The sequence below is a fragment of the Meles meles genome, chromosome 17, assembly GCF_922984935.1.
Source record: "Meles meles chromosome 17, mMelMel3.1 paternal haplotype, whole genome shotgun sequence".
Lineage (NCBI taxonomy): Eukaryota > Metazoa > Chordata > Mammalia > Carnivora > Mustelidae > Meles > Meles meles.
The window spans coordinates 59,586,743-59,602,815 of NC_060082.1; the positions used below are offsets into that span (position 1 = coordinate 59,586,743).

The 16,073-nt window shown below is 37.6% G+C and overlaps 1 protein-coding gene across 1 annotated transcript in view; it reads right to left on the minus strand.

Annotated features, from left to right (window-relative positions):
* Positions 1-16,073, minus strand: part of CATSPERE (catsper channel auxiliary subunit epsilon) — a 147,748-nt gene that overhangs the window by 34,718 nt on the left and 96,957 nt on the right. Inside the window, exon 12 of the mRNA XM_045983515.1 lies at positions 2,295-2,353. Within this exon, the coding sequence (XP_045839471.1) occupies positions 2,295-2,353 (59 nt within the window). The remainder of the gene's footprint in view (positions 1-2,294; positions 2,354-16,073) is intronic.

Genomic DNA, 16,073 nt, shown 5'->3' on the forward strand with positions numbered 1-16,073 from the left:
CTAGCGTAGGGTCGGCCCCAAATGGGAAACAGAGATGAGCATCCGTCAACATTTCCACCCACCCACCCCATCCCCGCCTCCGCCCCGTTTCATTAACATCCTCCCTGGAGGAGGAGACTGTGCGACTGACATCTGGTCCTGCTTTCTGATGACCCCAGAAGGCCACAGCTGCATTATTTGTTCTTTCTCTAGCCTCTGTGGATCTTTTCCTCCTATCCATGACCCTTTTGGAACCATAAAGAATAAGTGAGATTTGTTTTCTAATATGAGAATATGCGATTAGTTTTCTGAGCCACATTATGCTGCTTATTATGATATGAGTGGAAGCAAAAGTGAGATCGAATTTCTAGGTTCTGAAGTGCCTAAGAATTGTTTTGTGCCCCGACAAAACGGGAGAGGTCGAAATCGCTGAAGAAGTTGTGAAAGTTTTATGGAGGCTCCCTGCTGAGTGTGGAACCAGACATGGGACTCGATCCCATGACCCTGACATCATGACCTGAGCTGAGATCAGAGTATCAATAAAACTGCTAAGGTTTTTACTTTTTGAAAAAAACTGGGAAAACACAAACCACAAACAAATGTTATTTTTTTCTTCCAATATTCATCACATTTTAATATTTATTTATTTGTCATATATTAGGTATAAAGTGGTATTAGGTATAAAGGTATAAATGAGGATACGAATAGCACATTTTATATTTTTAAATCACTGTACCATATTTCATCAATTCTAAGATACCTATTTTTTCGCATTTAACACCCTTGAAATCAGGAAGCATCTTATAATTATGCCAATTGTGGTTTGTTTTCCAGTGTGATGGAAACTTTGATTTGATAAATACAGGAACATAGTCTAGGTCTATGAAGGACACTATAGTAAATATTGCATCTACGATATTCTATACAAGTTTTCTTATAGGAAGGTTTGTTTTTTCCCCATCACAGCTGACTGCAAAGCTTTTTGTATTTTTTGTCAAGTCTCGGACTGACCTGAAGTATCTTGGACAATCTGATGTGTATTCAACAGCAACAGAATTCTGAGTAAATATCCAAAAAACCAAAAATACCCCAAGGAACCCGTAACATTAGAAGCATCGAGAGAAAAGTGTTGGCGAGGGGCTGAGGGATGACTTGAACCTTCCTTGACTACAGTCTTTAGAGCAGTCTTTTCTCTCTTCCCCTTCCTGACCAGAGAGTGACTCTACCACTTAATTCTGTTGTATTTTCTTTCTTTTTTTAAAGATAGATTGATTTATTTTAAAGAGAGAAAGAGAGCTGGGGGCGTGGCAGAGGGAGAGGGAGAGAATCCCAAGTAGACTCCCTGCTGAGTGTGCAGCCGGACGTGGGGCTCGATGCCGTGACCCTGAGATCATGACATGAGCTGAGATCAAGAGTCGGACACTCAACCGACTGAGCTGTTCAGGTGCCCTCCTGTTTTATTTTCTTAACTGCACATATAACTACTTGGAATTACCTCGTTCATTTATTTGGTTACTTGTTCTTTGTCTTCTCTCACTAGAGATGGATCCCATGATGGCAGGATTTCTTCTTACCTGTTCACCATGTGTTTTGAGCACCTACGAAGTGCTTGGCATAGAGCTCAAGCTCACTTGGGGGAGCAGCAGACTAAGGAAAAATGGAATTTTTCCTAGAAAAAGTGTTATTTTTCCAGAAATCTATCAAGTCAGGACACAATGATGGCCGTAGAAATGCCTCAAGATACAATTCCAGGTCAGTTGCTTCCTCCAGAAATGATGTGCTCATGTGCTACCTGTTCCAAGAGTCAAAGATGATGTTTTCTCTGATTCTGCTCATAGGTAAAGACCTACTCATATTAGAGTTCTAGTCTGCCCAAGGATAGTATGCAAAGACTTTGGGATGGGAATGAATGAGCACATGCTTGAAAATTAATGAATTAAGAAATAGCCCATTTTTCACTTGATGGATTGAGCCCACTGGATATCATAAGCAACTGATGAATCACTAAACTCTACCTCTGAAACGAATACACTCTATGTTAATTAATTGATTTTTAAATAAAAAAAGAAATAGTCCATTTTCTGCATCTTCAGTTGGACAGATGGAAACCTCCAGAAGTGTTTCATTTAATTACAAGGAGCATTTTACATTTTTATACAGAATAACAATTTCACATCTAAACAAACACTTAAAAGAAATCTGAAATCTAGATATTTAAAATGTCATGAGGCCATGGAAGTGAAAGAATACCTACAAATCAATCATCTCAATAGCACAGTTCACATTGAACAGGTTCTTTTAAAAGTCATACTTACTGCAACTTGAAGTAGTCATCTACAGCCTCATAATTTACATTCTGAAAAAATGTGACTGTCTGGAAAAGAAAATGAGCATTTGTGTAAAACATGGAAATGGGGAATGGTGACAATGAATACTTTCAGGACGGATTTAAACCTTTCTTTAGGTAAGAAAAGGAATATATTTAGCATTTTTTCCAACTTCTTTTCTATCTCAGAAACTCCAATTATGGACATATTAGATTTCATTTGTTACATTTTTCTTATTTTCTCTTCTGATTGATCTTAGGAAGCCCTTTTATTTACATTGCTTCTCTCTCCCTCTTCACTTACTTCTGTCATTGCAATATTCCTATTTTCATTTATGTCCTGCTGTGTAGCCAGCGCACTCCCGTTTCCTGATCCTGTTGTCTCTGGACCTTTTCATTTCTTCTTTGAGGTTTTTAAATAATTACAGATATCATGTTGTCAGTAATTTTTGAGACTATGAGGAATTATTTGCCAGAAACAACTTCTCTTGTTTTTGAGTAATTAGAAAAAACTCAGGGGTGCCTGGGTGGCTCAGTGGGTTAAGCCTCTGCCTTCGGCTTGGGTCATGATCTCAGGGTCCTGGGATCGAGCCCTGCATCGGGCCCTCTGCTCAGCAGGGAGCTCTGCCTGCTTCTCTGCCTACTTGTGGTCTCTGTCTGTCAAATAAATAAATAAACTCTTAAAAAAAAACTCATTTGCCTTTTTATATGTATTCCTTGTGATTTTCTTCCACCTGGGGCGTGTTTCATCTCAATTTTCAGCATCCCAGAAGGTTTCTATCTTTTCAGGGTAAAGCCATTTATAGAATATGTGTGATATTAGGGGCAAAAAATTGTAAGCCTCTTATAAAGCATGCTAACTATAGTTACATTCTTAAAGAATGGAAACTATAGTCTTTATAACCCCTAAGTTATCTTTTTGGTTGTAGTTCTTTGTTATATAGGTAGAGAGATATCTAGATGATAGGTAGATAGATAGATACGGACATCTTCAGAGAGTTAATTTGGTTCTGGCTTTGCAAAAATCTTACTTCTGAGACAAGGTTTATTTATTCATGTTTTGGATGCTGAGCGGTATGACACAAAATGTACAATATTTCGTGATAAAAACTTGAAGGCCGTGGAGGTCATTGCATGAAAAGTAAATCTAGTTCGTGTTCAAGGGGAGGAACTAAGTGTCGAGTTTCCACTTGTGTTCTATTGTACAGCACGCTTTTTCTTCATGTGTAACCATTAAAATCACTTTTTAAAGGTGTTCCTGTGCACAATTAGGCTTGAAGATTTTAAAATTTTTCTTTTCTGAAATGTAAGTATATTCTTTAAGTGTTGCTTATCAATTGTCACATAAGTAGTGCTCAAACTTGGGACTGTAACTCAACCAACATGTACGTATATTATTTTGGATTATAATCACTGAAAATATTTACCCAGAGGAACGATTTAAAAAATATATTTTTATATGGTTATGAAACAGATGTAATCATCTGTTTCATAACCATTTCATTATAAATAGTTAAGAAATAATTTGGAGACTTTCATTTCTAGGAGCAGCAGGTAGGTTATATGGACAAACTTTTGCTCTTAAAAACAAACATATGGGGCACCTGGGTGGCTCAGTGGGTTAAGCCTCTGCCTTCGGCTCAGAACATGATCTCGGGGTCCTGGGATCGAGGCCCGCATTGGGTTCTCTGCTCAGCAGGGAGCCTGCTTCCTCCTCTCTCTCTGCCTGCCTCTCTACCTACTTGTTATCTCTCTCTGTCAAATAAATAAAATCTTAAACAAACAAACAAACAAACAAACATATGAGCACTGGGTGTTATATACAACAGATGAATCACTGAACTCTGCCTCTGAAACTAATAATACACTATATGTTCATCAAATGAATGTAAATAAAATAAAACCAAACCAAAACAAACATATCACAAGACCTACAAACAGCAGCCTTTTAAGAGTCACCTTAAAAGCACCCAATAACTGGGCGCCTGGGTGGCTCAGTGGGTTAAGCCGCTGCCTTCGGCTCAGGTCATGATCTCGGGGTCCTGGGATCGAGTCCCGCATTGGGCTCTCTGCTCAGCAGGGAGCCTGCTTCCCTCTCTCTCTCTCTACCTGCCTCTCTATCTACTTGTGATCTCTCTCTGTCAAATAAATAAATAAAATCTTTAAAAAAAAATAAAAAATAAAAGCACCCAATAACTAACAAGTGGGAACTATTAGCCTGAAGACAGGGAAATAGGAACCTTGAGAATAAAGCAGAACACCAGAGCCCATAGTCCACTTTCAGCCTAAAAGCATTTGTCAACCTAGTCAGGAGAGGGGTAATTCAAGATAGAGAATCACATTGGATATCCTCCCTACATTAACCTGAGTTATCAGAAGACTATATTCTCCCATCCAAGTACTAACCAGGCCTGACCCTGCTTAGCTTCCGAGATCAGACGAGATCGGGCGCGTTCAGGGTGGTATGGCCATAGACTTGGGAGACTATATTCTCAGGGTTAAGAGTAAGTCAGGATTAATCTGTGCCCTCCTTAACCCTTCAGTGACATCAGTAACTAGGCAATCAGAAAAAGCAAGAAGAGAAGTTTGTTCTAACATTGGTGGCCATGAGTAGGTTCTTGTATGGCTTTATATCCCAGAATTGTTGGCCTAGAAGACTCAGGGGATTTAAAGAAGTTCAAGGCAGTAGTGTCCCTAGATGTGCCCCTGACCATGGTGAACACAGGTCATCTAAAGATCAGGACACATTCTTATTCAATGTCAGGGAATTCTTATGAATACTTTCACAAATGGGTTGCTTGGGTGGCACAGTCAGTTGAGCATCTGACTCTCACTTTCAGCTCACGTTATGATCTCAGGGTGCTGAGATCGAGCCCCATGTGGGTAGTTAAAAAAAATTTTTTTTTTAAACCAGAAGGGATAAATAGAAAACAAATGGTCAAACGGTAGACTTACACTCAGCCATATAAAAAAAATTACATGAATGCACCCAATGAGAAGGCAAAAATGTTCAGATTGAATAAATAAAATCTAATTTTAAAAAACCTTAAAGACACAGATGGTTGATATTAAAAGAATATTAAATATTAAAAGAAGAGAAGATATATTGTGCTAACATTATTCTAAAGAAGGTTGGAGTGGTTCTATAAATATCACACAAAGTGGATTTTAGAGCAAAAAATTATCACTAGAGGAAAAGGGGTCATTTCATAGTGATACAGGAATTGATTCATCAAAAGGAAATAATTCTAAATGATTATGCTGAGTGAAAGAAGGCAGATAAAACAGAGTGCATACTGTATATTTCCATTTGTATAAAATTCTAGAAAAACAAACTAATGTATAGTGACAGGAAGCAGATTAGTGGTTGCCTAGTAATGGGGAATGGAAGGAGGGATGGTTGACAAAGGAACATGAAGAAACTTTGAGGGGTGGACATGGACATTATCTTGACTGTGGTTGTAATTTCCTGGGTGTATTCATATACCACATTTTATCAAACACAATATTTTCAATTTATTATATGCCAATTATACAAAAATAAAACAAAAAGATAGTCTATGAGATGCCAAAAAATTCAGTAAGAAAAGGCACACAACCCTATCAAGAAAGTGACAAAACTTGGGTTGCACAGAGGTGGGCATCCAAATAGCCAATAAACACGTGGAAAAGTGTTTAACCTCATTAAAAAGAAGAGAGTAACAAATAAGAAAATAACACGCACATTAGTTGGGCAAAAATTAAGGTTTGACTATACCAATTATTGGCATAAATACGAAAACCTCACACTTTGAGATGACATCACAGAAGAACATTTTTGTGGGTTAGGGACAGGCAAAGATATCTATTGACACAAAAAGCAATAGCCACAGACAAAAAATCTTTATCAAAATTTAAAAATTCTACTTATTAAAAGTCACCATTAAGAAAAGGAATAGGCAGCGTTCTGATTCAAGATGGTGACGTCGGAGGATCCTGAAATCACCTCCTCCCACGGACACACCAAATTTGCAGCTACATGTAGAATGATGTTCTCCAAAAGAAACCCCCAAACCAGCTGAGCAATGCCTACACATTAGGTGAGTGAGAAAAACAAAATGAAACAAAACAAAACAAAAACAACCATGCAGAAATAGGTGGGAGAGGCTAAGACACAGCCTCACCGCCGACTCCAACCTCAGCACGGTAACCCACAGTTGGGAGGTAACTCAGATTCCTGAGATCTCCCCCGTGAGGAGTGAAGGATTGAACCCATGTGGCATCGCGGCTTTTAAGACCGTATCTGAGAGACAAGCTCCCCAAACATCTAGCTTTGAAAGCCGATGGGGCTTGCCTCCACAAGACCCAGAAGGCTATTTCGAACTGAGAAACAGTTCTCAGAAGGCTCTCCTCGGCAGACTCAGCCACCCTAAGGGCCCAATACAAAGCAGCTGACTGAGAAGTGGCCAGGCTTTCTGTGAGAGAGGCTTATAAACTTATCAGGCATTGAATTAAACACATCTAGGGAGGAACCTACCAAAATGCTCCGAAGGGGGAGGTAAGTGGTGCCATATTTGTTCTCTCCCTCTGGCTCACTCTGGCCTCTTGCATTTCCCAGATAGGAGCTTCTACACCGGTCTAATACCCTGATCTTTGTGGCTGCTGCCCAGAGGAATCTCGAGACCACCTGGCTCTGGTGCCAGTGGGCCTTGTGCTTGTGAGTCCGATAGTGGAGGTAATGGACATAGGAGGAAGTCTTAGCTGACTCTAACCCCAAGGCACATCAGAGGCAACAGACTCAAATACCCAGCTTTTCTGTGAAAGACACCTAGTAGCTTAGCTTCATAGATGTGGCCTGAGGGGCAGGCTTCTAATTAAAGCAATATCTAAGAGCCAACGGTAATTCTCTCCAGAGACCTTAGAGGGGAAGCAGTATTTCTGCAGTCTTCTGCTGCTTTTTTCTAGGTCACTGGTATTTCTCTAAAAGCAGCTTGTGCACACACCTGGTGCCCTAATTTTTGTGGTTGCTGCCCAGGAGACACCCCTGGATTTCCTGGCATTGGGGACCAGAGGGGCTTATGATTGGAACCACAGGACTGTTACAAAAGAGAAACAGTTCTCATCTGTTATTCTCCCTTCCCCCGGGTACAGTGCAGTAATGGTAGACCGAAACGCACCCCAAGTCTTTCTGTGCAAGAGGTCTATTAGCTTATTTTTATGGCTGTGGCCTAGGGGTAGGCTTCTAGTTTGACACACATTTAAGGGCTGACTACAATCCTCTGTAGAGATCAGAGAGGCTAAGCAGTACACCATCATTGTGCTTTCCCTCTGCCTTGTCTCAGGTTGTTGGTATCTCTGAGAAAGGAGATTTTTTAAAAAGATTTTATTTATTTATTTGACAGACAGATCACAAGTAGGCAGAGAGGCAGGCAGAGAGAGAGGGGAAAGCAGGCTCCCTGCTGAGCAGAGAGCCCGATGCGGGGGCTCAATGTGGGGCTTGATGTAGGACTCGATCCCAGGACCCTGTGATCATGACCTGAGCCAAAGGCAGAGGCTTTAACCCACTGAGCCACCCAGGCGCCCCAAGAAAGGAGATTATATACATGTTTGGCTCCCTAGTTCTTGTGTCTGCCACCCAAAGAACATGTTCCTTGATAGCCTGGCTCTGGTGGATGGCAGGGCTGGTGCTCATGGGTTCAACAGGACGGTAGTAAGCAAAGAACAGCTCTTACCTGGCTATTAATCCAGGGCTCAACATTGAGGGAACAGACAAAAATGTGTTTGTATGCTTTAAAAGCTGCTGCATCAGGGTCTGCCTTCTAATCAGCCTGCATCTAGGTGCTAACTGAGATATTCCCCTTGGAGATGCTGACAGGTCTTGGCACACCATCAAATACTGGGAGCCACTAAGAATAAAGTAGCCTGATTGGACGATCACAAAGATTTGAGAGGGCCGCATCGAATGATAAGGTTCATCTCCTACATGAGACTGCGAGAGATGATTATTTTATCTACCACACAGAAACCAACACAGAGATCCAAGAAAAAAATGAAGAAGCAGGGGAATACACTCTAAATGAAAGAACAAGATAAAACTTCAGACAAAACACCTTAATGAAATGGAGATAAATGATTTACCTGATAAGGTGATTAAAATTATGGTCATAATGATGCTCACCGAGCTCAGGAGAAGAATGGATGAACCATGTGGAAATCTCAACAGAGACAGAAATACAAGAAAGTATCCAGTGGGAGTCACAGAGTTGAAAAATGCAATAATTGAACTGAAAAATATAATAGAGAACTTGAAGATAGGGCAGTAGAACTCACCCTGTTAGAATTAGCAAAAAGAAAAAAGAATGCAAAAGTGTGAAGAGCTTAAGGGATTTATGGGACAACATCAAGTGGACCAACATTTGCATCATAGGGGTTGCAGAAAGAAAAGAGAGAGAAAAAGGGGCAGTAAACTTATTCCAAGAATGACCAAACACTTCCCTAATCTGGGGAAGGAAACAGACATCCAGATCCAGAAAGCCCAGGGTTTCAAATATAATGAATCCAAAGACACCCACATCAAGACACCTTATAATCAAGATATCAAAAGTTAAAGACAAAAGAAACTCTTAAAAGCATTAAGAAAAAAACAATCTGTGTACAAGGGAACCCCCATAAGACAATAAGCAGATTTTTCGGCAGAAACATTGCTGGCCACAGGAGAGCAACAAAATGTATTCAAAGTACTAAAAGAAAAAACTGCCATCCAAGAATACTATCTCTGGCAACATTGTCCTTCAGATATGAAAGAGAGATAACAGTTTTCCAAATAAGCAAAAGCTAAAGGAATTCATCATCACTAAGCCAACCTTAAAAGAAATGTTGAAGGGACTTTTAAAGTTGAAATGACACATTAGTAACAGGAAAACATATGAAAGTATAAATCAAACTGGTAAGATGAAAAAATAGTGAAATTAAGAATTATCTAATATTGTAAATGTGGTAGATTAATCACTTAGAAAGCTAGTATGAAACTTAAAAGACAAAAAAAGTAATAAAAATAACTAACTACAACAGTTTATTAGTGAATATACAGAGATCCATAAGATACAAAGAGGTAAATTGTGACACCAAAACACAAAACATGGGAGGAGAGTAAGAATGTAGAACTTTAGACTGTGAACAAACTTAAATTACTATCAACCTAAAATAAATAGATTGTTGCGAACATAAGTTGTTTTAGGTAAGTCTCATGGTAACTGCAAAGCATAAACCTACAGTATACATACAAGAGAGAAAGACAAGGAGTCTAAGCATATCACTATAGAAAAACATCAAACTACAAAGGAAGGGAGCAAGAGAAGACGGCACAAAGGAATTACAAAACAGCAACTTGTTATTGATGAAAACATCAACAAACTGACAATAAGTATGTATCTATCAATAATTGCTTTAATTATGGACTGAATTCTCTAGTAAAAAGACATAGGATGGCTGAATGGATAAAGAACAAGACCCACATGTGTGCTGCCTACAAGAGACCTGTCAGATGTAGGAACACACAGAGACAGAAAGTAAAGGGGTGGAAAATGATATCCCATGCAAATGGAAATCAGATGAAAGCCGGGGTAGCTACTCTTACATCTAACAAGATGGATTTCAAAACAAACACTGTAATAAAAGACAGATAAGGTTATTATAAATGACAAAGGGGCATCCAACAAGAGGATATAATATTATGCACCCAACGAAGGAGCACCTGAATATATAAAGCAAATATTAACAGAGCTGAAGGGAAAAATAGACAGCGATACAATAATAGTAGGAGACCTTAGTACCCCGCTTTCATCAATGGATACATCACCCAAAGAGAAAATCAATAAGGAAACATTAACCTTAAGCAACAGGGTAGATGAGATTGACCTAATAGACATTTCCAGAACTTTCCATCCAAAAGCAACAAAATACCCATTTCCCTCAAGTACACACAGTACATTCTCAAGGAGACATCACATGTTAGGTCATAAAACAAATCTTAATATACTTGAAAATTAAAATCAAATCAAGCATCTCTTCTAACTACAATGGTGTGAAACTAGAAATCAATTACAAGAGGAAAACTGGAAAATTCACAAATAAGTGAAGATTAAACAATATATTACTGAACAAGTAATGAAGAAATCAAAAAAGAAGTAAGAATACCTTGAGACAAATAAAAACAGAAATACAACATACTCAGATATATGGGATACAGCAAAAGCAGTTTTAAGAAGGAACCTCATAGTGAGAAATGCCTACATCAAGAAACAAGAAAGAATCAAATAAACAACCTAACTTTACATCTCAAAAAACTGGAGGAATAAACAAATCCTAAATTCAGTGAAAGGAAGGAAATTAACAAAGATCCGGGAGGAAATAAATGAAATAGAGACTAAAAGGACAACAGAAGAGATCAATGAAATAAGAGCTGGTTTTTGAAAAGATAAACAAAGTTGATAAGCCTAGCCTGACTCCCAATTAAAAAAAGGAACTCAAAAAAGTAAAATCAGAAATAGATGTTACAACTGATACCATTGAAAAACGAAGTATCATAAGAGAAAACTAAATGCCCACAAACTGGCCAACCTAGAAGAAATGGATAAATTTCAAGAAACATATAACCTACAAAGACTGAATTGCCAAAGAAATAGAAAATCTGAACAGACTGAATACTAGTAAGGAGATCGAATCTGTAATCGAAATCTTCCCAACAAACAATAGTGCAAGACCAGATGGCTTCACTGGTGAATTATACCAAACACTGAAAAAATAACACCAATCCTCAAACTCTTCCAAAAAATAAAAAAGGGAGCACTTCCAAACTCATTTTACAATGCCAGTATTAGCCTGATACTAAAACCAGACAAGGATGCCACAAAGAAAATAAAATTAAAGGCTACGATCCTCCATGAAGATAGATGCAAAAATTCTCATCAAAACTTGGGAATCTGAATGCAACAATACTGTAAAAGAAGAAAACACCGCAACCAAGTAGAATTTATTCCAAGGAAGCAAGGATGGCTCGACATTTCCAAATCACTCAGTGTGGTACATGACATCAACAAAATCAAGTATAAAAATCAAATGGTCATTTCAGAAGATGTAGAAAAAGCATTTGACAAAATGCAACATCTATTTATAATAAAAACTCTCCACAAAGTGGGCATAGAGGGAACATAGTAAAGGATATGTATGTCAAGCCTATCACTAATATCCATACTCAATAGAGAAAAGCTGAAAGCTTTTCCTGTCAGATCAGGAACAAGACAAAGGTGCTCACTCTCACTACTTTTGTTCAACATAATACTGGAAATCCCACCCAGAGAAATTAGACAAGAAGAAGAAATAAAAGACATACAAATTGGAACATTTACTTGCAGATGACATGGTCTATATATGCAAAACCAAAAAACCGCTATTCTACCCAAAAACTGTTAGAACTAATAAATTAATTCAGTAAAGTTACAGAATACAAAATCAATATACAACAATATGTTGTGTTTCTATGCAGTAATAATAAACAATCAGAAGGAGAAACTAAAAAAGCAACCTCACCTACAAGTGCATCAAAAAGAATAAAATACCTCAGAATAAATTTCACCAAGAAGGTGAAAGACCTGTATATTAAAAACTTAAGACATTCATGAAAGCAACTGAAGAAGAGACAAATAAATGGAAAGATATTCTGTATTGATGGATTTGAAGAATTGATATTGGTAAATGTTCCCACAACCCAAAGCAATATATAGATTCCAGACATTCTGTATCAAAATGCCAATGGCATTTTTCATGGAAACAAAGAATTCTAAAATTTATATGGAATCACAAAAGAACCAGGATAGCCAAAACAACCTAAGGAAGACAAAGCTGGAAGCATCATCCTACCTGATTTCAAACCATATTACAGAGCTTTATAAGCAAAACAGTATAGTATTGGCATAACAACAAACACATAACTGTGCAGAACAGAGCTAGAATGAAGCCCATGTGTGTACGGTCAGTTAATTTATGACAAGGGAGTTAATTATATACAGTGGGGAGGATAATCTTCAATAAATGGGAAAACTGAATAACTTCATGCAAAATAATGCAAAAAAAATTGGTCCCCTAGCCCACACCATACACAAAAATCTACTCAAAAGGAGATTAAAGACTTGAATGTAAGATCTAAAACCATAAAACTCCTAGAAGAAAACAGGCAGTAAGCTCCCTGACATCAGTCTTGGCAATAATGTTTTTGGATTTGACACCAAGAGCAAGGGCAACAAAAGCAAAAATAAACAAATAGGACTACATCGAACTAAAAAACACTTTTGCACAGCAAAAGAAACAATGAGAGAAAGTAGTTCCAAATCACACACCTGGAAAAGAGTTAATATCCATAATATATAAGGAACTTGGATAATTAAACAGTGAGGAAACAATCTGATTTAAAAATGGGCAAGGGTTCTGAATATATATTTATTCCAAAGAAGATGTATATACAGATGACCAACAGGTCCATGATATCACTAATTATCAAGAAAACGTAAATCAAGAGCACAATATCACCTCATCCCTGCTAGAATGGCCATCATCAAAAACCACAAGAGATAACAAATGTTGGTGAGGATGTGGAGAAAAGGGAATTTTGTGCTCTCTTGGTGGGAATGTAAATTGGTGAGGCCACTATAGAAAACAGTAGACAACTCAGAAAACTAAAGACAGAACTACCATATGAGCCAGTAATTCCATTTCTGGGAATATACCCAAAGGTAGTAAAAACATTAACTCAAAAAGATATCTGCACCCTCGTGTCCTTTGCAGCATTATTTACAGTAGTCAAGACATGAAAGGAACCTGTTTCTCTTTCTCTTCTGCATACACACCATGGAATATTATTCAATCATAAGGAACAAGGAAATCTTGCTCTCTCTCTCTCAAAATGAATAAGTAAATCTAAAAAAAAAAAAAAAAAAAGAACATGGAAATCCTGCCTATTTACAACAACATGGGTGAATCTTGAAGGCATGACCCTAAGTGAAACAAGCCAGACACAGAAAGACAGATATTTTATGATCTCACTTACATGTGGAACCGAAACACTCTCCCCACCAGCGGACCCAGCCCTCACTCCCCATCCCGCAACTCAAAGGTACCGAGACCAACTTGATCGTTGCTAGAGGTGGGAGTGGTGTGTGTGAAAAATGAATGAAGGTACTCAAAAGGTACAAACTCACACTTATAAATCAAGTCATGGTGATGTAAGTTACAGCATGGTGACTACAGTTAATAATACTGTATTGTACACTTAAAAGTTGCTAAGATAATAAACACTAAAAGTTCTCATCATAAGAAAAAAATCTGTAACTATGTGTAGCAATGGATGTTAAGTAGACTTATTGTGGTGATCATTTCACAACATATGCAAACACCAAATCATTATGTTGCGTGTCTGAAATGAATATGATGTTCTCTTCAATTATAAAAAAAACCCTCAATTTAAAAGAAGACTATGTCAATCAAGATGTTCAAATCATTTTCAAAATTTCAAAACTAATTTTTTGTGTAAGTATCATTATGAAACCAGTTAGTAGCACTAAAACCTTTTCAAAATTAAAGTCATCCACTTTTTATATAGGTGTTATATTCAGGTTTCGTTCTGTTTTGTTTTGTTTCCCCCAAATTGAGTAATGAGCTAGGATACTTGACAATCCTACTAGCCAAGACACACAATGCTTAGTCTGTGAAGTTGTATTGACCCAATCTGCACAAAATAAGCAAGGTTATCACATTACTACTGTAATTCATCGGCTCTAAGATGCCACAGGATGTAAGACTCATCCTGTTTCATGAATGCTAAAAAAAACGTGCGCTAGGGTTGAAGAAATGTGGTGGTGGTAACAGGAACAGCAGTAGTCGCAGCAACAGTGGTGATTATAGTTGTAGTAGCAACAAGTAAACCTAGTGTTGGCTGCGGGCCAGAGGCACCTGTAAGTTCTTTATGTAGTTAAACTCATTTAATCCTAAAAACCTGATGAAGTAAATATTATGATAATAATTATTTTATTACTATATAGTGGTTAATATAGAAAACAATACATTATGTTAACACGTAGACATAATTACATATTAATTGGATATTATATTACATATACTATATTGTTCTTATTATCATCATTACTTAGATGAAAGTACTAAGGCACAGAAAGATGAAAAAACTTTGCTAATCCCTTTGAATTAGTGTTTTTGTGTTTTTTGGGTAAATACCCAGTAGTGCAATTATTGAATCATAGGGTATTTCTGTTTTTAACTTTTTGAGGAAACTCCATCACGGTGGCTGCACTGTGTGTGTGTGTGTGTGATGGAATATTATTCAGCCATAGAAAAGAATGAAATCTTACCATTTGCAATGACATTTTTGGAACTAGAGAGTATAATCCTAAGCAAAATGAGTCAGAGAAAGACAAATATTATATGATTTCATTCATATGTGGAATTTAATAAATAAAACAGACGAGCAAAGAGGAAGAGAGAGAGAGAAACCAAAAAACAAACTCTTAACTCTAGAGAAGACGCTGATAGTTATCAGAGAGGAGGAGGTGACGGGCATTAAGGAGAACACTTGTCATGACTGTTATTTGTATATTTGGACTGGTAGCTGTATTTTGAAGTTCTGAATTGCAGATGGGCAAAAGTACATTATACAGCACATTCTTGGAAAGAAAACTTATGAGACCTTAGGCAGATATTGTGGCTAGGTAATCAAAGAAAACTTTCCTGGATTGAAGGAGGTTGTAAATCTTTTCTGCTCTTGTTCTGGGAGAAGGGGGTACCTCAGTTTCAGAAAAGTGAATTAAATACCCTCCTTGTTTCTTGAACATGATCAATCCAGTCTTATTTTATTTATTATGTTTTAGTTTTTCCCTGTATCTTCTGCCCTCATTCCCTTCCCTCTTCCCCCATGTGCAGACCCCCATAATATTTATCAAGCAAGCATGATGTCATTATACTTGATGATGTCATATTGTCTGATAACTGACCTTGGGTATTGTGTCTGTGTAAAATGAATAATGCTTTTTTTTGGTTGCTTGTGACTTATGTGTAGGTGTTCACAATTTTTGTAAATGTTACTATATGACGGATCTCAGTTTCTTACTTGACACTGTTTTCCACCTAACAATGTTTTAAGATCTATCCATATATTATGCAAATCTAAATCAGTTCTCTGTGTTTCTAAACCTATTTATGCCAGATCGTGTTATTATTGTAGTTGTGGAATTAAATATTATGGACTGATGAAATTGAGTGTAAAAGGAAAGTAGCATTACTGTTTCCCTGAGAACAAAATGATTACTTTGGAAAATTTTAATAAAGCAAGTCTCTGAAGAAATTGATGAATTAGGTATGAGCAAGGTAACAGTAAGAGATTGGAAAAAGTGGGAAAAATCTAGAATTTTGATGGCTTTGCCAGTGTCATTAATTTTTTTCCCCCTCCTCTACCTTTTTTTTTTTTTTTTTTTTAAGATTTTATTTGCTTATTTGAAAGAGAAAAAAAAGCCTGAGCAAGAGTCTGGGGAGAAGCAGAAGGAGAGGGAGAAGCGGACTCTCCACTGAGCATGGAGCCTGACATGGGGCTTGATTGCAAGACCCTGAGATCATGACCTGAGCTGAAGGCAGATGCTTAACCGGCTGAGCCACCCAGGCGCCCCCGGGAACTTAAGAGATAATGCATTATGAATAAGGTTATGCAAGAAAGGAGAGGAGATGCTCCAGT